The sequence below is a fragment of the Orussus abietinus genome, unplaced genomic scaffold (genome assembly GCF_000612105.2).
Source record: "Orussus abietinus isolate OABI.00-Male unplaced genomic scaffold, Oabi_2.0 scaffold7, whole genome shotgun sequence".
In the NCBI taxonomy this organism is placed as follows: Eukaryota; Metazoa; Arthropoda; class Insecta; order Hymenoptera; family Orussidae; genus Orussus; species Orussus abietinus.
In genome coordinates, this window is record NW_019394453.1 from 46,661 (window position 1) to 69,149 (window position 22,489).

The 22,489-nt window shown below is 41.4% G+C and overlaps 5 protein-coding genes across 6 annotated transcripts; 2 read left to right on the forward strand and 3 right to left on the reverse strand.

The window, feature by feature from the left end:
* The first annotated feature begins 2,461 nt into the window (after nt 1-2,461).
* On the forward strand, nt 2,462-9,122 carry LOC105703967. Its single transcript, XM_023432435.1, has 8 exons — nt 2,462-2,555; nt 2,637-2,741; nt 3,892-4,596; nt 4,821-4,981; nt 5,057-5,215; nt 5,350-5,619; nt 6,484-6,735; nt 7,883-9,122. Exons 1-8 carry the CDS (start codon nt 2,462-2,464, stop codon nt 8,219-8,221), a joined length of 2,085 nt encoding a protein of 694 aa, XP_023288203.1. The 3' UTR covers nt 8,222-9,122.
* A 108-nt stretch (nt 9,123-9,230) lies between these two features.
* LOC105704020 (hemK methyltransferase family member 2) lies at nt 9,231-10,487 on the reverse strand. Its single transcript, XM_012432853.2, has one exon. The coding sequence runs from the start codon at nt 10,459-10,461 to the stop codon at nt 9,778-9,780; it is 684 nt and encodes a 227-aa protein (XP_012288276.1). The 5' UTR covers nt 10,462-10,487; the 3' UTR covers nt 9,231-9,777.
* Nucleotides 10,488-10,548: 61 nt separating this feature from the next.
* Nucleotides 10,549-11,326, reverse strand: LOC105704021 (SNAPIN protein homolog). The gene is made up of 2 exons (XM_012432854.1): nt 11,080-11,326; nt 10,549-10,880 (listed from the first exon to the last, which is right to left on the reverse strand). The coding sequence occupies exons 1-2, from the start codon at nt 11,229-11,231 to the stop codon at nt 10,574-10,576; spliced, it is 459 nt and encodes a 152-aa protein (XP_012288277.1). The 5' UTR covers nt 11,232-11,326; the 3' UTR covers nt 10,549-10,573.
* Nucleotides 11,327-12,204: 878 nt separating this feature from the next.
* On the forward strand, nt 12,205-17,103 carry LOC105704016 (calcium homeostasis endoplasmic reticulum protein). Of its 2 annotated transcripts, none has more exons than XM_012432847.1 (8): nt 12,205-12,375; nt 12,952-13,122; nt 13,662-14,322; nt 14,400-14,471; nt 14,614-15,007; nt 15,097-15,494; nt 15,564-15,929; nt 16,083-17,103. In XM_012432847.1, the coding sequence occupies exons 1-8, from the start codon at nt 12,357-12,359 to the stop codon at nt 16,375-16,377; spliced, it is 2,376 nt and encodes a 791-aa protein (XP_012288270.1). In that variant the 5' UTR covers nt 12,205-12,356; the 3' UTR covers nt 16,378-17,103. The 2 variants fall into 2 exon arrangements, with proteins under 2 accessions (XP_012288270.1, XP_012288271.1); XM_012432848.2 differs by lacking the exon at nt 12,205-12,375 and adding an exon at nt 12,773-12,795.
* A 1,577-nt stretch (nt 17,104-18,680) lies between these two features.
* On the reverse strand, nt 18,681-19,195 carry LOC105703968. Its single transcript, XM_012432794.1, has 2 exons — nt 18,949-19,195; nt 18,681-18,827 (listed from the first exon to the last, which is right to left on the reverse strand). The coding sequence occupies exons 1-2, from the start codon at nt 19,120-19,122 to the stop codon at nt 18,681-18,683; spliced, it is 321 nt and encodes a 106-aa protein (XP_012288217.1). The 5' UTR covers nt 19,123-19,195.
* Nucleotides 19,196-22,489: the final 3,294 nt, after the last annotated feature.

A 22,489-nucleotide genomic window follows, 5' to 3' on the forward strand; every position in this document is an offset into this window, starting at 1 on the left:
TTATTTTATAGCAAATTTAGCAGTTTTCCAGTGAAAGTGAATTTCGGTCGAATCGGCAAAATATATTTTGATGGAAAAATATTGCTCAGCAATTGCATTAGAGATGATTAAGTGGCTTACGGTCGTTAGTGGTTGAACCGATGCTCCTCATCGGTAGTTAAATTCGACACCCTCGAATCCTTCTTTCGTCTACATAAAATTATTAACTTTCTAGCTACCGAAGGTTGAAGAAAGTAGGTAAATTATCGATGAGCACCGAAGCAATCTTCGGAGGGAATGCGAAGAGCGACCTTTTTGGATCTTGCACATAGCTCATAACGACGAGCGTTACTAACACCAGCTCGAATGTGCCATAATCCGTTGAGTAATTCCAACGATTTCTCGTAGATTTTATCTCCGGACGATTCAGGCAGGCGAAAACCTCTAAAAGCCCGGGAAGACTTTATGTCTCTGCGCCGAATTCCCTGAAAGTTACATAAATGATCGGCACAATTGTAACATAATCCCGGTTGGGAGAAAAAGAAACATCACCCCCTACTTACAGCTGATTAACAGCATAATAATATCAGCCAATCTCTTCTCCTTTTTACCCACTGGGGCATTCTCGCCGAATTAATTTCTCATGCAATTAAGGTACCAGATACCTGACTCCTGAGTGAGAATTAATCTAAGTTCGCGACTTAACTGCACATTGTTCCAAAAGTTTGTCCGTGAAATAAAAAATAGATAATTGCCGCATAATAATTCCACTAACATATCCTTGAAATTATAATTTCACGTTCAAGAGATTCATTACTTCTTCGATCATGATCTCACGTTCACGACCTTAAGGAAGATCGATGAGCCACTAAAGAAGGGCTACATAGAAAAAGTGGATTTAATATCAGCTAATTCCTTTATTTGTTTCCTTAGTCTCGGTTTTCCTTGAGTTAATAATTTCACATTCAAGAAATTCACCAATTCCTGTCATGTTCACAGCCTTAACGAAGATTAATGTGCATCAAAAGGAGCCTCATACGAAATAGATTTTTGATTGACCACTGAGGTCGGAAATCCGTCCTCCAAGGTGGAGGTCGAACGTCCATCAAATAAGGGTCTGATAGGAGTTAATTTCGAAGTTAATACTAGAGGAGAGAAATCGATCGAGTGATTGTGTAACAGAGATCCAAATGAAGATCGAAGATGACTGGATCGTGTCGTTTGCCGCTTACTATACCAATGGCACCCGCGAAGAGTGCGACACGGTGTATGAAAAAAGTGACGTTAACGACGTGTAATGCATTGGGTAATCTCGGAGGCTTCTCACAGGCGCAGAGGCCGAAGATTCAGTTAGAAAGGAACTGATAAAAAAGAAAAGCCTCCCAACCGTCTGCGCTCTTTTTCGCTTATGTAGACGCGCGTGTATGCGCATCTCTTGCGTAGTCTTCTTCGCCAAGTTCTCACAGTGTGCAGGAGGGGTCGACTAACTTTCTAGTTGTTTGGGACTGTCGTATAGACAGACTCTTAGCAGCAAGGATGATCCTCGTTTCTGCACCGTGGACTCTGAAGATGCACAATAAACGACCGGCAATTTTCATCCGTTTAACGTCATCATCGCGGAAGAGAGCACGGACACATTTTTCAGGAATCTCTGCGCTTATATTATATGGGATTACGGTTTTCCTGCACCGTCGTTTATCATCCTTTTCCTTTTACGTGTGCATTCTATGCTGTATATAAGTACGGCATGCGGCACATAACCGCCGACTAAACTTCCGCACAAGAGTAGGTTCGACCGACCATCCTAATTAAAAACAATGATCATTATGTTTCATACCTAATTACATGAGTTATATCATGAAAAATCGGCAGTTCGCGTAGCGCATGATTTTACAGATATTTTAATACACTGCTCGCCAAAAGAGTCTCCACATTTAAAAATAAAAACCATGCAAATTAAATCAACATATGTGCCTGTAATTACGAAGTTGGTTAAACCCTTTTCTTTTTTTTTTTTTCGTTGAAGAAACCAACTTCACATTATTATAATTTAAATGCGGGTAATATAAAATATGGGATGGATTAATCTTCTTTAGATTTTTTACTTAGATCGTTTTTATAATTACGGGCTTATACATTGTTCAGAATAATATAAAGAGAGAGAGAGAGAGTGATTCAACTTCATTTTAGATAATACTTGCAATTACTTAGATATGATAATACTCTCTTTCCATTGTGCTAATGGGTATGTGTGGTTATCAGGTACGGCACAACCTTGACTTTTAGGTGTTGCAGTCTTTTTGGTAAGTGTGTGTGCAATGGAATTTACACTTCTTGGGGCTATGTGTGAATGTCATGGAAGCTACCGATTGTCTTCCTATCTCTGGATGATTTTTGTTTAGACCATCCGCGCTAACGTTTCACTTTCTCCGTGGGTTTCATTCCCTTTTAAGGATCTTTAATTTTTACTTCTAGGTGCACAATGAGGCTATACTTGGTGGCGTTTGTCACCGCTTTGTTCGGTGCAGTCTTTGGCCAGGATCCCGGGCATGCCCTCTTCGTTAAGACGTCGATCGGTAAGATGAATTAATTCGGGAACATCGATATTGCTGTTTTTTCAGAGAAAAGTTTTCTTTCACGAAATCTTTGCAATTTAGCACACGCCAGAGCTGAGCGAGCTACTGCAGATTCGCCAACCGACGTGATGGCGAGAAATATTCTAGAATGGATTCAAGGCATCTACAATCAGGGTACACGAAAAAGTACGTTTACAGCTGTGAGAAGGAGAAGAAGAACCGCCCTCACGTTTATGAATTTATTATTAACAGCAGTTTACCCTGGTAGAACAAACACTACGACCTGTCGTTCGTACACGTACGTTTTGCGCAACGAACGACAATGTTTGCACCTCGATTTTGACGTTAGAACGCTGAAACTTTCTTAACCCTTTGAGCAGTGAGTTTTCGTAAGACGTAAATACACGTCCACACTGTTCAAAGGGTTAACTAATGTCACCAGTGACACGTGAGGCAGACATAAGACAAATTAAGCAAATCATTTCAACGGGAGAAAACGTTAGTGACCTTACTTACGCAACTTGTCTGTAATGTAGACACTAGGTCGCATGATGACAGTACAGTTACCGATTTGCAAATCAATCGCTTCTTACATCTGAAACGTGGTTTCACAATTGGCTACAATGGTCATCTGGAAAAATGTAAACTTCAAAGGCGCACATTAAAATTGCAAATTCTTACGAACAGGTGCAAAATTCGGAGCAAAATTTCACCGATGCACTTTTGTTGTCGATTAAAGGTGGCTATACTTGTAACGATTAATTGTTGAGATAAATCTGTCCAAACTGTAAGGATTTAATTGACGCGTGGACGCTACAGAAGAACTTGATGTAACTGCCCGGATTACAAATCGGTATAATTCATCGTAACGTGTGTAGCCACTTTATCGACACCTGACTCGTCCCCTGTAGCAACGAATATTGGTAATAAATTGGCGTAATATTGGTCGAATATAATCTACTGGTACAATATTATTAATTACTAGCCAATATTCAACCAATATAATATTTTGTGTCCCAGTAAATATGACGCTCAATATATTGGTCCGATATAGGGTAATTGTCGTTTGGCACGAGGTATTGTGTTATGATACGTCTGCAGTATTGGATATATATGTTGCTTTTGTATATTACGATGGAATATTCTATCAATAAATCCAAATGTTCATATTTCAATAGTGGAGCATTATTTACAATATTTTGCCGCTACATGTACAGTTATATACACAGTCTATAACTACAGTTTACCAATATTATGCCAATTAATATTGCTACATAGGGTGACTCTCTTCTACGTTGACAATTGGTTCCTGTAAATTTCCTAATTATATTTACAGCTCGCCAAGAATCGGACAATGCGTACTTACCGCCGTTCAGTACTCAAAGACCTCCGGAGAAGCCGAGACCATTTCGGCCAGCGTCTACTCCTCAGCCATCGTACTCGACCCCTAGTGCCAGCGGGGGTGGAAATTATCCAGGATACCAGCAACCGTCGTCTCAGTACATCCCTCCGAGTCAGTCCTCCACTCCCAGGCCAACATTCATCAGTCCCAGTAGCCAACCTTCGTCCACTCCCAGGCCGAGCTACATAAGTCCCAGCAGCCAACCTTCGTCTCCGAATTATGGATCATCTCCGGGATACAGACCCCAAGGGAGCTCCCCGTTCCCGTCTCAGCAGTTTCCTGGGTCGCCTACCCCGGGAGTCTCAGGGCCACCCTCTGGATACCCATCTCCTGGAACCACATATGTCCCGCCCAGAGGAAATGGACAGAACAATTACCGACCAAGCAGTCCTGCAGGACAGCCAGGACCCACCCCGACTAATTCGTTCTCGTCTCCTGGTTATACCCCGCCGTACAATTATCCCGCTCCCAGCCCGTCTCCCAGCCTCTCGTCTTCTGGTCCATCTGGTCCATCTGGTCCATCCGGTCCTTCTGGTCCTTCCGGTCCTTCTGGTCCTTCTGGTCCTGGCACTGTTGGCGGTGGGTATCCTTCTTCAACCCCAGCACCTACGCCTTCGTTCCCTGGCGGACTTGGAGAAGGTAATACGATCTGGTCTACTGCCAGTTAATTGAACCCCGTTTTTTTTATAGAAATGCTTTTTACTGTTTGCGTAATTAATTAAAGGTAGTTTCCGCCATTGCGAATTAACCAATTCCTCGCAACCGTTACGGTAAATCCAGAATTCCTAAAGTTCTGCAGCAGTAAACTTGGACATTTTGTGAAAGTTAACTTAGTCAATTATTACGTGTTTTCGTTTTTGCAGGAACCAACTCTCAGAACGGTGACGGCACGTCGCAGCAACCTGATGACGATGACCTGAAACATCCTCCGCATATCCATAACATCGACGTTCAATGTGGCAAGGAGATGATGACTATTAATATAGAATTTAATCGAGCGTTCGATGGCTTGATCTACTCGAAGGTAAATTCACTTACAATTTAACGGCACTTTATAGGACGTGGAGGTTGAACTCAAACATTAAAATTGAATTTTTAGGGCTTTTACATGAACCCCGAGTGCCGATATGTTGAGGCAAACTCAGGACAGACTAAATTCTCGTTCACTGTGAGTTTGGATTCTTGCGGCACTCAATTTATTAACGACTTCGAAGGAGATGCTGGCCAGGCTTACCTAGAAAACGTTCTAGTCTTACAAGTATGTTAAAAAATAGGAACGTTATATAATATTAATATATATATAATATTAATTAACACGGTGATAGTCGTTTTATTAATACAATTGCATGCCATCCGTATCATTTTCTGATCATTTGAACTCAATATTTTAAGAACGAACCGGGAATCCAGGAGGTTTGGGATACCGTGCGCCGAGTTCGTTGTCTTTGGGAAGGGAACATCAACAAGGCTCTTTCTGTCAGTTTGTCGGTGGACATGTTGAACCAGGAAATTGTAACGTTTAGTGGAGACACAGCCACGGCTAAATTGGACATCCAAGTCGGAAAGGGTCCGTTTGCACCTGCGGCAGATGGTCTCGTGAAAATAGGAGAGACCATGACCTTGGTTGTATCAGTGGAGGGTGATCCTGGCTTCGATCTTCAGGTACATATTTTTCTGTCATTTTCACACTTTAATACTTGCCCGATCGCGTATTGTAATCCCAGAAATTATTTATGTCCAATTTAATTTAATATATATTTTTTAAGATTTCTTTAACCTTTTTTTGATAAACGCCGTGGGGAATCAATAATAATTACTGATAACGTTTTCCCCTGTGTTAAATGTCTCTGGTGCACTTTTTTCCGGTTTTTACTTCTATCACCAAAATATTATTAAAACATTACGCAAGTATTAAAGTGATTAATACCAATTATTATCCTTGTATTCTTTTTCTATGTAGAATTGAATTTTACTTGGTATTAGATTGAGACATTGAGAAACTCAAACTAAACGAAAACAATTAAAACCACGCATTTTTCACTCTCTTAAAAGAAAGGATTCGATAATCAATAGAGAGTAGGCGTTGCGCTCAAAGCTGTTAAGAAAAAAAGTTACGCTAATGTATGTCCTTTTTAGCAAAGGACGCTTGAAATTAACGTTAGTGCAAGTCCTTTTTAATAAAGGATATATCAATTTCAAGGATGTAACAATTACAAGCATAATTTTCATATATTTTATATCATTCTACGTCTTACTCATATAGTCCCATTTAATTTTTACTACAAAAATTAGATTTTGTCGGAACTTCTTGAAATCCTCGAACCGTGGTATTGTAAGGAATGGTCGAGTATTTCTAACAAAATGATTAAAAGAATAAACTCTAACAGATGGCTATCAATAGAGTGCCTGTTTTTGTCAATTTCCTGGCCGTTGCCAAGACACAAGACATTCTGAGGAGAAGCATGTACAAGGTGTGCATATTATTACAGTATTTTTTAAGTATTCGCGAATAAATCTATTTTTCAGGTACGAGATTGCGTAGCTCGGGACGAGACATCGGCGAATGTCGTTCAGCTGACCGACGAAAGAGGCTGCATATTGAAACCAAAATTGTTTGGCGCTTTCCAAAAGACCAGAGATACCGGAAACACGGGAGCGTCGATCATCGCCTATTCGTTCTTCCAGGCATTCAAATTCCCCGATGTCATGGATCTCTTCATAGAGTGCAACGTTGAGCTCTGCAAGACGGACTGTGAACCTTGTCCCGAGGGAAATCAGGTAAAGTATTATTAATTTTCAAATAATTAAAAAAGGAATATTTAACGATACTTATTGCTACCGACAAGCGTCCCGTATTCGAGGATTCAAAGAATGGTAAAAAATCATAGGTCAGTCACAGCTTTCAAAAGTAGCGTCTCAATCGACGCTCCAAGGTTGAAATTATGCAACGATATTGTGCGAACAGTTGAATAATTCATAACAAACAGTTTATCCTCGAACGTAGAAGTGACAGACTCACAAACCGCGAGTTGAAAAATGCCGTTTAGAAATCTCCGACAGTCAATTGCGTATCGAATAATCAGCATATAAATACAGGAGACAATACTAACACTTTCGTTCTGGGGTCACGACATCTCCTAGCGGAGAAAGTCACGTCATTTCCCTTACCGGTCGTATTGGAAATGATGCCTATAGCGATTTTATGAGAAGCATATCACATCGTAGCTACACTCAAGATGAGTGATCGTCAATAAACTTGTAAAATGCAAGGTTAGGTAACGACATTTTTACTCGGGTTCGTGTGAAAAAGAAAGGATTTGAATGACGAGATAAAGGCTGTGTCATAAACTCTCAATACTTATTGAATTAATCTTTCATAATTCATATACGGTTGATTGAGTCATTTATTAAATACGAGACCGATCGCACAATTTTTGTTATTAAAAGTCATATACATGTTTTTAATTTAATATTTATTTTTGAAGATTTCTTTCACCTTTTTTTTAACAGATACCACAAAGAAATTATTATTTAAACGTTACACAAGTATGAAAATGGTTAACACTAATTACATCCTTGTATATTAGTTATTTAAAAATAAATTTCCCTTGCCGTTAAATTAGGAGATATCAAATTAACACTTGGAATAGTTGATATACACGAAGTTGGAACTTTCGTGCGAAAAACGTGTTACGCATGAAGTTAACACTAATGCATGCCCTTTTTGATAAAGGAGAACAAGAAGAATCAAGCCAATAGATTACACAATGCATTTATTACAATCAGTACAATTGTACATATTATACACTTATCATCCAACATATATTATTCTCTAACTCTGAGCAAAGATCATTGCAAATTATTTAAACGGGCCTTTTCATGGGCAAGTTTGTTTATACATTAAACATTAAATATTATTTTTCAGCAAATCGAGCCCGGTCGTCGACGTCGTGACGTGACGTATCTCCCATTTAATATGACAGGAGCATTGTCGGATCCAGTACGAGTTAGGCGAGGATTCAAAGTCATAATGCCTGAGGATTTAAGCTTGACGAGCAATGCAACCATGGAAATGATCGGGTTGCCCAGTGCAAACGAAATCGTGTTAAGCAGCAGCGTTTGCATGAGTCATGGGAGCTTTTACGCTGCGTTTTCTTTAATGGCGAGCATGCTCTCCGCAACGACCATTTGTGCGGCTATACTGTATTTAAAACTCCAAAGAATTTACGCCTCGAAAGTTGAGCATTTGCCGAAGAGTCATTAAACGATTTCACTGGGACGAGCCGTTCGGCAACATCCAATCGCCCTAGCTGAGAAAACAACGCGTAATTATCAGGTTTATGAAGTTAAACGATCATTTGAAGCTATTTTAAGTATTTGCGAAACAAAACATAACGTCGAAGAAGGGCGAACTTAATTTAATAACAGGTCTAATCGGGTGTAATTAGACTGAAATTTCAATTCTATTAAATATTTCTGTAATTAGATTTAACGCACGCGCATTCCACATTCGACGAAGAAACTTCAATGGCAATAAGCGGCGTTCGTTACAAAAAGTAATAGGTGATTACGGTATAATAATCGCTACTGCGTAATTGCCTGAGAACACTTGCAACCGAAGTAGATTTTGTGTATTAGTGAATTGAATAATGTAGCTTAACTTGCAATAAAATTCATATTCAGCCAAGAATCGGTATAACGATAATTTTGTACATGTTTTAAGTGGTACAAATAAGAAATAATCGGGAACGGCTTCAAATTGTCAGAATATGAATTCTATTGTAAAAATGGCTTTACACAATCGTACTTTTGGAGAAGTATTATTTATAGACGCATCAGAACGATAGCCATATGCCAACTGACTTGTACTTACGGAGACTTATGCCAGTATGATTACGATTACGTTAAAATATGCTTGTTGAACATAACGCGTAGATAACTAAGCAGAGTTTAACGCGTTTCTGGTACCACTGCTTAAAAAGCAAATCATTTGTCTAATGCTGTAATATTAACTATGCAATTTCTTGTAATGTAATACCAGTGACGCGTTATGTTTGAACAATAATTTTTGAAATCCTGTACGTATCGAATACTGAATTGTTCTATAAGAGCAAATGTTAGAAAATATATGAGGAATGTAAATATAATTAATTGTGATCTAATATTAATTTGTCATATTCTCCTCGATGTAATTACAAAATTCATTCAAATAAAGGAACATTAATTGATATGGGGAATTTATCATAACTTCACAAAAACCATAAAATTACAACTTACTAACTTAAACAGCTTTATTATAAATATTATCCATCACTTGATTTTTATGTTGCAATTTTTCTGTATATTAGGTTTGTTTGTGGTACATCGATATAAATATATACATCTTTTCCAGACTTTTCTAACACCCTGTACTTTATACACATGCTAACTTCTTTATTTAATACAAAATTTATTATCTGATAATATATAATGCTTTGTAATGTTGACAGCATAACTGTCCTTTGGAAATAAAATTTAAAAACAGTCGAGACATTACTATTACACAAGTATACAACAAATGTAAGAATATTAACAAAAAGTGCACTTTTTGAAACATATAATTAAAAAAATGAGCATGTCAAATAAAGTAGTTTCAATAGGTACATATAATATTTAATGAATTCAAATTTATTATGGATGTACCTTAGCTGTGTTAAGCAACTTTAAATCAAAATTATTATTCCATAATAATTTAAGAGCAATTACAACATATTCAGGGTACTCATAAAAACTATACTACTAGGTTACAAAATAATTAGTATAAAACATTAATTCAAGTTATCATCCATTTTTTACAATAGTTTCCTCACAATTTTTAGGTTCTCTTTGCTTTAACTTTACAAATCTTAAAACTTTTAAATGCTCTCCGCGTATCTTTCGATCTGCTACAATTTCTCCTTTCATGCCAAAATTTCTAAAAATACGCATAATATAATCTGGTTCGTTTTCCTCTATAACAACTAAATAAAAAATCCCTACATCAGACAATAAAATAGGAATATGGGCAAATATTTTTTCCATAACTTCTCGCCCTTTTATTCCACCTGCCCATGTTTTTGAAATTAATCTTTTGTCATACACTTCTACAGATTCTGTAACAACGTAAGGTGGATTAAATACAATTATATCGAACACTCCTTTGTTACGAATGCTAAAAACCAAATCCATTTGGATCACATCGATATCAACTGCATTATTAATGCTTGTTTTCTTCGTTACCATACAAGCATGTGGATTAATATCAGTTGCAAGAAAATATGACGAACAGTATTTTTTTAATGCAGCTGCTAATGCAGTTATAACTACGCCAGATCCACTACCTATTTCTAAGCATAATCGCGACTTTACAGTTCTGAACAATTCTAAATCGGCTTCTAAAGCATCTATTAAAAGGAATGAATCTTCAGAAGGTACATATACAGTCTCTTCTTCCGAAAGAGAAAGCTTAATCACAGGAGTATCCATAACTTTAATGACTAATTTATCGAACACTTACATCAATATATATATTATGGTAAATTATATCTTAATAATAAAATATTTCCATTTCGAATGTAACTTTACAATTTTTCCATTTTTATTGCTGTTCTGTAACAGCAATACCTTCAGTTTCAGATTCTTGTACCTTGCTCTGGGCATAGGTTGAACTATGATCTAGTAATGCTTTCCTTTTAGCTGTGTCTCTCTCAACTGCTTGATGAATTTTATTAAGACGATCTTGTGTTGTTTGCAATACGTTACTGACTATTGTTACCTTTTGCTTAGCATTTACTAACTTCTTCACGTACGAATCTAATTCTAACGGCGACTGCAGTGCATCTGATATTTTAATCAGCTCATCGGTTAAAGATTCAATTTGTTGTTTAAGTTCAATTTGACTTATTCTGCAAAAAATGAAGCAATATAATTATATATAACTTGTTTTCAAATACTATGAGTACACAATACTGTTGATGATATTTTAGTAAATGTATTTGAAACAGCGATAGAAATATGTAAGTACGAACAGCTGACAAAATCAGATAACTTATTAGTAAGTTCAGAACATTACTATATTGGTAAGCTCAATTTTAAGGTTATCACCTGGTAGCACGGATCCTTTCATCAAGTTGATCAATTGTTGGTTTCAATAGACCCATAAGCCCTTCGGTTAAAGCATCCCTTGTTGGATTTTCGCAAAAGTCTTCAGTTTTATCGTCTACAGATGTATTGTCACTTGCCGTATCTACATCCATGACGACTGATGCTGTTTTGGAAAAGCCAAAAATATTTGCAAAAATAGAGATGATTCTTTCATTGGTAGAGTGATTTCGTTACGATATAAACGCACTTCATACAACGTTGCATACCGTATACAGCGAACTGCTCGGGCTAGTAACTTACTGAAAGCCAACGAGATCATTGTTTTACGTTTGGACTCTTTCATTGGTTCTTTGAATATATTAACGTAACATTTTAGTAAGTTTCATGGTTGACAACTTGTTGCTGTAATCTAGGAATGCAAAATATCTAGAGTTTTTAATGCGTTATATTACCCGGGTAACATAATCGAGAACGGGAATATAACCGGGAATATAATCAGTGATTAATTTCTCTGTGAATGAATGAGAATTTATGGGAATTGAATTTTTTAATGACATTCAAGTAATTTTCAATAATTTTAACAAACTATGAGCGATTATTATGCCGCATGACAATTTTAATTGTGTTTCTTAAGATTTTAGATCTCTAGAGAATTTAAGAGAATTCTGAGAATTTGGATTTAAATTAATTAATTTCTTTTAATACATAATATTCATAAAGTCAAGGTACTTATTAGACGAAAATAGTGTTTGTTATCACAGAGATGGATTGGGAGCAGAGATGAAGAGGATCCCTGAATTGGGCCGCCATTGGGGGGGAGATCAGGTGGCAAGTGCATTAGCCGTCCACATTCTCCACCGGGGGACAGCACAGGTCGTGACGAAGTTCATGGCTCATCTCTGCTGCCCGTGAGCAATCTCCAAACTCAAAAAAACGGTGAAAGCTAACGTACGAAACCAGAGGACAGCACAGGATGCGATCGCGCGACCTGCCCGTAAGTAATCTCCCAACTCATCTCTGATACACGCAGTTATCGGCAGCGCGGCATTGTCACTGTTAGTTTCGCAGGTGAACACTCGCGGCAGTCACAGCGCTTCCGGCGGGAACCGCTCGAACTAGGGAGCAGAATGGCGACGTCTAGCGTTGTCGTTCCACCGTGAGAAACAGTGAGAAACGATGAATCTCGGCGTCGGATTTCTTTTGAAAATAAATCATTCAAGGATTATTTAGTGTACAAGTATTACGGGGGGAGGTGCAACTTGTTCACGACGGTGAAAATGGATCAAGCTCCAGCAGGTAAACCGAGAACCTTCCAAGTGGCAATGTCCGGCCGAGCGCGGTTACTCTACACGTTTCTTTTCAGAATGTCTTGATTAATCGTCTAATTAGCATTAATAGATCGATCGGAAGCCAGTTGTATCGTGATTCATTATCTTAGCGGTCGAGCTAGCAAAATTATTTGGAAGATTGGAATAAATTCTGCACCCGCGCGCGCGAGCGCGATGTGTACCTTTTAGGTTATGTGTGTCCTGAGCGGTGGAGACATGAACTGAAGGCGTTAATTTTGAGGCGTGCTAACTGGCATTGCTGCCGGGTTATTTTATTTAATTTTAAATTATCAAACGGACGTACTCTATTACCGTTCGTGAATGTCAATCTTTTGTCAATATTTATGACTCATGAGATAGTGACTACAATATAAGGATTTGTAATACTGTATGTCATAATTGAGTTAGGAATAGAAAAAAGCACTTGTGTACTGTTCTTTATTTCTTTTATTTTTAGTATAATAAATATTGGTTTGTTATTATACTCGTTTATATGACTCGGTATAAGCAATATTTTCTGATATTATTCTTTTGAATGATATAGATACAGAACTGCGGAACATCATTGATAAATTGGCACAGTTTGTGGCACGCAACGGGCCTGAGTTCGAGCAGATGACAAAAAACAAGCAGAAGGACAACCCGAAGTTTGGCTTCCTGTTCGGCGGAGAACACTTCAATTATTATCAGTACAAAGTGACTACGGAACAAGCCAGTAAGTGGGACAAAACCCCTAAACAGCTACAACCGTTGAGAAGCATAAATGGCCAAACTTTAATCGTCGAACGAGGAACGTACTCGAGGGAGATCCGGGCAAAAGAGTCTCTGAATTCGTCAGAATGCCACTAAGAAAATATCGTTCATGGAATATCAGGACTTCGTTTCAAGATTTTGGGATCCCTATTCAATTAAGCAGAAAATGCAAACTAGATAAAGGCACCTTGTCTTCCTTGGACACGACGATATCGAGGAGGCATAGTCTTTTAACGTTCTTCTAACCAGAGATTGCGATATAAAATATACTATGCATGGTATTGCTAGATATCCAAGTATAAAGAAGGGAAATGAATAGTGTTTTGAAAGCACTTGTCGTACTTCCCGATAGACTTTGCGCATAAATACTGTACCAAAGACGCTATTCGCGCCCCCTGTAGAAGATAAGAGACAGAAAGTCTGACTATTAGCATACTTTTTTTCAAATAATACCGACATGAGTTACACAACTTACAATAATCCACCGTCATTCGTTTACAGTTTTAAAGCAAAAAGGAATAAATCCAATGCAAAATGCAGACCCACGTTTAAACGTTTCGCAGCAGCAGCAAGCAGCCGCGTCCGTCGCACAGCCATTGAATAACGTCAGTCTTGCGCCCGGCCTAAGTACTCAGAACAACGGTATAAACCAAGTGGTAGGAATTGGCCCGACTGGAAATCCAGGGCCCGTAATACCTGGAGTTTCTGGACCGATCAGAGGGCCTGGAAATGCAGTCCCACCTATCGGAGCAGTTCCCGGTGGAATTGGCGGGGTGAATGCGCCTATTGGCGGGGTTGCGCCGGGAGTTAACATCGCCGGGCCACCAGCATGGCTGCAGAACGAATTGGCGAATCTTCAGTCGCAGCAGACCTCGCTCCAGGAACAAGTCAGGCAATCCGAACAGAACTTGGCAGCCCAGCATGCAGCGCTGATGGCACAACAGCAAGGACGGGTCGAAGATGCCGTGAGGCAAGCACAAGAGACTTCTCTGCAGAATAGTGCTCAAAACACGAATACCGATTTAATTGCGTTCGACTCGGTATTGCAACCTATTATCGATAGCTGCACAAAGGATAGCATCAGTGCTGGGAAAGCTTGGATACTTCAAAATTCTTTAACAGCACAGAGCAATCAAGTCGTTGCTGAACATTTATTGAAGAAGTATGTATGCCCTTGTGTAATATTAGATATATTATAAAAATACGGATGTCCATAATCCTACATTAATTTTGTTTTAGAGTGATACAAGGGACAAGCTTTAATCATAAACTTCATATCATCTACTTGGTAAACGATGTCTTGCACCATTGGTAAGTCGGAATGAATAGTATACTCACTTTCGGTAAGTTAAGTGTTTGCAATCGTTGGGATTGCCGATTCGAGGAAGCTAGGGTTAGTGTACAAAATATTTCAGTGAAATAAGAGTGCTCTACTCGGTTTTAAACTTTTTAGCGCCCGAAAGAAATCTGTGGATCTTCGGAAAGCAATGGAGAGCGTAGTCGTTCCGATGTTCTGTAACACTTCATTAGCTGCCTCTGAGGAACAATTAAATAAGCTGAATAAATTACTCAGTCTTTGGGAATCAAAAAACAATTACTTTGACGAAGGGATTGTAGATAAACTGAAGCAGCCGAATACCTCTTGGTCAGAATACCAAGCTAATTTGGTTGCGCAACATGCTGCTGCCATTACACCAATTACAACTTCCACCAAACAGACCTTTGATAATTATCAGGCACAGCATCAAGCTTTTGTTAATCATGCTATGAGGCAAATTCAAACTATTGAGCAACAAAAAATAGCGATCGATCAACAGTTGAAAGCTCCACCACCACCTCCCCAGATTGTATGTCTTTTATCGGATTAACTTTTGTTCCTTATTGGTACATTTTTGTAGCGTTATATCCGTTTACCATCGAGTTTCTTTGCTTTCAGAACCAACCAAATATGTCTATAGCTCCCGCCCACACTGGACCACCTCCAATGGGAGCTGACATCAATTTCACACAACCACCACCAGGCTGGGGACCACCTGGTCCGGATCCACCACCGTTTACGAACGTTCCTCTGCCGGATTTTTCGAAACCTCCACCTGGGTTTGGTCCACCTCCGGTCATCCATGAACCTTCGGTCGAGGACCTGATGCCCAGTATGCCTTATTTCGAGCTACCGGCTGGTTTAATGGTTCCATTAATTAAGTTAGAAGACGCAGAGTATAAGCCATTAGATCCAGATGCAATCAGATTACCTCCACCAGCGCCACCGAGTGAACGTTTGGTAGCCGCAGTGGAAGCCTTTTATTCGCCACCAAATCATGATTCTCCTAGGGATAGGTAACTGGATTCCATTTAAAGAACAGTAGATATAGCCTTAAAACGTCTCTAACTTTTATTTAATTACAGTGATGGTTGGGAGAAATTGGGACTATATGAGTATTACAAAGCAAAGAATGCAGCGAGGAAACGTAAAGAGGAGGATATAATGTCTGGCCTGAGGCCGAAATCTAAATCACCTTCGCCGATCCTAAGGCCTCGTTCCAAAAGCCCAAGTCCACCAAAAAAACGGTATAGGAGTAAGTCTCGTAGTAGATCGCGTTCACGATCACGAGGGAGAAGCAGATCGAGGTCACCTGCCGCTAACCACAGGCGAAATAGTCGTAACAGTAACCACACTAGCAGAAGTCGGAGAAGAAGGAATAGTAACAAAGAAAGGAGTCCTGAGCGAAGGATCGACCGGCAAGACCGCAGTCCAACTCCACCTAGTTTCTTGTTAGTAGATTCAGATTACTAAATCTCTTGTTAGATGATTAGAGATCACGAAGTCTCATTAATAAATGCAGAAACTTATCGCGCATTGTATAAGCAAGCAAAGTAGCAAATTTAAAAGTAGGTTTAATCGACGACACGTTTTTTTCTCTTCAGGGGGTCGACATACAGTAAACCTCCACAAGAATTAAGCTTGGACGAGAGCAACAAAGGTCATCAGCTGTTAAAGAAGATGGGTTGGAGTGGCGCCGGTTTGGGGGCGAATGAGCAAGGAATAGAAGCTCCCATCTCCGGCGGTGAAATCAGGGACAAAAACGATCAGTATAAAGGAGTGGGGATCAACTTAAACGATCCTTACGAGAACTTCCGAAAAAGCAAGGGCCAGGCGTTTATCACGAGAATGAAGGCGCGAGCGGAAGAGCGCGCCGAGGAGAGGGGTGATCGCGATTGAGCGTGCTCCTGAGTGAAATTTTGCGAATATTCCACGTGGACTTTATCAATCGAGAACGTACGTCAAGTCGATTGCTCCTTGGCAGTCGGATTTGCACCGACTTCGTTTTGTATTCCGGGGTGAAACGACCGGTTTTCACGAAATCAAGCCGGCGAGCTTGGTCGTGGCGCCGCTGTTTATTCCGTACGTAGTTCCGATTTCAGCGCCAAAAGTACAACAGAGTGTACTTTACATTGTTGTAATAAAATGTGACGAGAAGTGTACCTAATATGCACTTGCGGACATCGTCATGACGAGCCAATCATTCGGATGTATGTACATCCCTCCTTCGAAAAGAAAATTAGGTGGAACTCATGGAAACGGGAGTGTTGTTTTCGGTGTTAATTGTCAATTTATAATAAATCGAAAGCCACGGTACTCTGGTTACGTATGAGCGTTGCAGACAATTTTCAGTTTGAAGTCGACACCGTAGTCGCACCGTCTTCCCTAATTTATGTTGCGAGGGGGCATCATGTTTCATCGACGGCATGCAAGCTCCCGTGACTTAATTCTTTAATTGTTGAAACTTTCGCGCGATTCATTAAATATTTTCAATCCGATTCGACCGCGATACGGGATACGATTTGCATGTACTTCTCGCTCACTGTAAGAAATCAGGGAAAGACAGAAGCGGTGAGAGAGATAGCATATGACGTCTGATTAATTATAATATTTACTATCAACGTGTTCCGCTCTTGTCGCTTTCATTTCCTGCGACCTTTAGGCATAGCCGCGAATTTCGGGGAAAAAAAAAAAAGAAAAGAAAAGTGGAGATTCGTTTATTCGAGTAGCTGTCGTTATAAGATATCGTTCGCGCCCGTTGTGACAAAGCGTCGCGACGTCGACCGCGAATCATGAAACTTAAATACTTGTATTTATATATAATTGACGAATTATTATATTCGATACGCGATAACACAGTCTCACGAATAAATCCACTGTATATTTAGTATTGAAGTCGAGGGACTCCCTCTCTGGTACCATGTTTCAAGTCGGTTATCTCTCGATTCTTAGGTCGTGATACGTTTATCGAGTGATAGCGCGGATGAAGTCTTCGCCTGGTCTAGCGTCATCTTTGAACCACCTCCATAGGTCAACGAACCAATAATGGATCTTTTTCGTAAATAGTTAAAGTTCGACGCAATAACCAAAACCAATATCCTCGGCCTGAATTTTGGAAACAGGTTTAACGATGGCACGTGACAACATCCTTGATAACGTTCGCATCCACTAGCGTGTTCGTGAATTCTAGTTTTTAGGTCCTGTTTCCTTGGGTTCTCCATTTTGAGAACCAAGTGAACTCGTTTCCTGGACACTTCGGTTCCTCCAAGTTCCCTAAATCGGGAAAATTCGTTCTCTAACTTCGAACGCAATCGTCTGGATTTTCTTTCCAATGCTTTACACCCAAGCTCGCCATTTCGCATTCTCTATCTTAGCCTTCGTGGCAACTTTTTCCACGAGCTTGCGGGAACGGAAAAGCTGTCGTCGAGGCTGAAGGCGAGTTTCTTCAGTTTCTTGACTTTGGCTATGGCCTCTTCTCACATTGCGGCGTTATCGCTTGTCACGTGCCCGCGAGGTTGCGGCGTTGGAAATAAAAGAGAGGAAAAAAGGAGAAGAAAAAACAGAAAACGACGCGTTGCGCTCGGTGACCAGAGCCGCGAAGGAGTCTACGGCTCTTGGGAGAGGAGGAACTTTAATCTTGGCTGCCCTATTGAACCCCCCCAGTGAGAATTGATAGACGAACCGAATTAATCCGACGGCGAACCGGTTTCACCGATAAGACGCGGAGCCATTCGCTCTCTTTTTCTCTACCCCGAGCTCGTAAACAGAGCCAGGCGATGTACGAAGCATTATCGGCCGACCAGGCGGGCATTAGAGCCGCTTGATTTTTCAGTCACGCGACGGCCATCTTGACCCCACCTGGGGTCTCCACTTGTCGAAGAGATCACGCGAGGTCAAGCCAAGATGGAGAACGGACTTCTCGATTACCTTTCCGTTTCTTTCGTCAAGATATACATGCCTCACGGTCGCGTTTCATCGCCTCACTCTAAATTAGGGAGGGTAGGGACCGGAGTGCGCCGATTTTTGCCGATGCTAAAAATAATGCCGAAGAATGAACGCGAGGAGTCTTATTATGATTCCCTGGGAAATCTCGAGGCGAAACAGCCGTTGATTCGAAAACTCTTCTGGCGAATAGAAAAAAATCTTTTCGATCATTTCTCGTGGACTCTCTGGATCGGGCGTAACCAATATCAGCGTTTATCTTAAGTTATTTTGTATGGATCCATGTTTAAGCCAATTTGGAGGTACCCATTTAAGTGATAGAAAATCTCATGTTTCAGATGCTCCAGGATGGGCATCCTCGACGTTGTCATCTCCATGATTTTTTGGTCCAAATCCCGTATCTGCGCCTACCAAAGATACAGAAGACGGAGTAGGAGTTTTTAACTATCTAAGAACCGATTATCCGAATTATTCTCTAAGTGATACAGGTGCGTGTCTGCTTTAATAAATCATTTTTAATCGAAATACCCAGTTAAGTAACACGAAATCTAATTTTTCAGGTGTTCCATGACGAGCGACGTCTTCGACATATCCATCTCCATGCTTTTCATCCGACATGCAACTCCATGGTTTTTTCCGTCGGCGCCTCTTTGCATTTACATCTATCAAAGGTATAGGACATGAAATAGAAATTTGAACCATCTAACAACTAATTACATGAATTAATCCCTCTATGTTATAGAAGGTACACGAAGTAGGAATTTTAATCGTTTAAGAATTCATTAGAGAAATTACTCCCTGTGTGTTATATGTGCGTGTCCGAACGAGGCTGGAAGGCGCGGACGTGGAGGGAAATCTTCTTTCCTAGATCGCCTTCAGACCCGGCGTCTATTTCTGGAGAAGACCGGTGGAAAAATACGGATTTATTGGCAGTGGATCTACGGATGAGCGGAGTCGTTGGCACGGGACGTCCCCGTGACGTTTGCCGGCTCGGAATGCCTCGGCTCACGCACGTACTTACGCGTAGACGATAGGTACGTGTGCGTTCCGTAAAACGCGACGGCGGCCTATCTAGAATTCAAGGTCCCCACCGACGTGGCAAGGTGGCGGATCCGTTACAAACGTGATCGGCGGCCTATCAAAAACTCACGTTTCTGCAATGCGATCGGCCGCTTATCACCGCGAGATGCGAGCTGCGCCTCGAGAAGCCGCGGCCACTCTCGGTAGCGTGAGAGGGAGCGAGAGGGAGTCATGCGTACCCGCGCGGGCGAGAGAGAGAAGCACTCCTCGGAACGGCGGCACGTTAAGGATAAACGTGACTCCTGACACAGAAATCAGCAGCGGATAAAAACCCGATGACGTGGCCGCTCGCTCGGCGAATCGACGCGCCTTTGAGGCACGCTTTTAAGAGCAACGAGCCGTCGGGACGCCCTCCTTACCTCGGCGACGCAGAAAACGCGCCACTCGGGAGAACCCGTTGAAATGGTCCCCCGTGAGATTTCAAAGTTGCCAAGGAATCCGAGAGCGGCTCCTTAGATTGGTTTCCTTTTTTTTTTTTTTCATTCTTATCCGCGGTAATGAGACGGACTTTTAACGACGCGTATCAAGGAACCCGATGTCGAAGAGTCGAGAGCGCTAAGTCGTCCCAAAGACGCGCTAGGATCTTTGAATTGCCTTTTCTTTCTTTTTTTTACTATCTATTCCGTGGACTGCTTTGCGTGTTGCAATTTTCTCAGAAGCTGTCACGCGAAAGCAGTGACTCACGGATAACGGAGGAACGTCTTGCGAATGTCACGTGCCGCTGAGTGGATCGTATTTCCATCTACTATTGACGGAGTGCACGTTGACTGTAGGATCTGCACTTTCTGGCGCGCTGAAGGTGCAGCGTGTACATGCACCGAAAATATGTTCACGGGTGATTTAGAGGGAAATTTTGTTAGTGTAAATTTTTGTACAGTAATTGTTGAATATCTACAGTCTCCGTGCTATCATCTTTTGCAACGACGGCGTAATAAAGTGACTTGGTCATCCAAGTCACTCATGGTTGTTAAAGATTTTATTTATCTCCCCAAATCAAATCATTCCCTTGTATGAATCACGATTGACTCAGCTGCTAATGAGATTAGGTATTTCGAGTTTTTTTGCTTATTTGTACGTGTGATTTGTTATCCTTATTCATTCAGAACACCTGGGGCATCGCAAGTAGTGGCTACCTCGTTGGAAGGCCCGAAGCCCTGCCTGGAGAGCTCGGACTCGGCTGGCAAAATAAAAGAGAGAAACCGGGAAAAACTGCGAGCACGCACATCCTTGGGTGGTGTACGTGGAGGCCTCGGTGCGTAAGTACATACAAGTCAGTTGTGTCGGCGTACACGCGCGTACCTATACGCGTAACACGCACGCGCTCGGAATTCCTCGACCCCGGGGCGCGGGAGGGACGATCGTTTTCTTCGATATCGAGGATCGAACCTGCGTGCCGATCGGGGATTCGCGACCGATTTGATCCGGGGAAGAAGAGCAGAAAATGCAACCTCGCGACGCCGGCGAAGCGACGCCGAACGGGCGGGCCTTCGCGGCCTCTTACCGGCGTCGCGCGTGCCCTTTTACGGACACTTGTCAGCATTTTTACGGAGTTACCAGAGCCGACCACGTGCGACGTGCGATACCTGCACATGCGAGTGCACGAAATATGTGTTCTCGTGTACTGGCACGAGATAAGTGCACTCATGTGCACGTACGGGGACACGTGGAAATCGGGCCCCGAAGGTGACATTTCTACCGTGTAAGTTTTCCGCCATCTTGGATTCTCGTTATTTAGATGCTTGGGACCGTACAGGGGTTGGGATAAATGTTATGGATAATTATTGAGATTGAAAATGTGTCAAAGGTGAGGACACTCGATTGACTGCGTATTTAAGATACACTCGGGGGTGCCATTTTGGATTCTCGTTGTTTTTTATATTTGGGACTGCAAAGGGGGTGGAATCAATGTTATGAATAATTATTGAGATATGTAATGTGTTGAAGGTGAGGAGGCCCGATTAGCGGCGCATTCAAGACACACTTGGGAGTGCCTTAAAGAAAGAGGAATGGATGTACGAGATACAATGGAGTAAATATTTTCTCGTAGTTACGGGGTGCGATCACGTGCGCCGTGATATGTACGTATGCGAGTTTGATAAGGTCTGCTTTCTCATACGGTAGCCACGTGGAGGATAGATAGAAGCTGGGAGGTCGAAATGCAGGAGTGGACATTGCAATCGGCATCGCTGTATTACGTTTCAGTGACAAAGTGACTCATTAGTCTGGATCACCCAGAGACCTTTAATAACCCGCGTTCCATCTATCCAGACATTACGTGGAGAGAAACGTTTCCAGTCCGGAAAAATACTGTAATAATAACCCATTTCCACTTGGAAGTCGGCCAAGGGTGGAAGCGATGCCGATATCTGTTAATATAACGTGATACAGAAGCTGGTGAAGCCCATGAAATCGATATTTCTGGTACGACATGTAACGAGAAGAGGTACGAGTGGAATTTGCTTTGGCTCCGAGCACTCACCTCGCGTGATAAGAAACGGCACTTTGCCCCGGGGAATCCGGAAACCTTACTCGGGTCTAATCGAGTCGAGGATATTGCCGAAGTGAGCGGGACAATTTGTATCGGATCCGATTAATCCCTGAGCCCATTAGAAAGGGTTTCTCGTCGATTTCGCCGGATTTCGCGTGGACGGAATTATGCGCGGATCGCGAGACCGGATCGGAGAGGCTCGTCGAAAGCGGACGAGGAAGTGCCGTTTCATTACGTTTTTCCAGGAGACGATTAACTTGGCGTTCGGGGATGCCTTTTTCCTTCCTCGGCCTGTGGGGCCCACCCAAATCGCCGATCGATCCACGTAATTGCGCGGGAAAGAAGATACGCCCAGAAAATCTTTAGGCAGGGAAAAGTTGACCGGTTTCTCTCGGGCGGTAATCATCGTCGTCGGACGAGTTCGAGGAGGCACTTTTAGCTCGATTATGTAACCGGGAATGTAACAAAATCTGTACGTGGGATTAATTGAATGTTTATTTT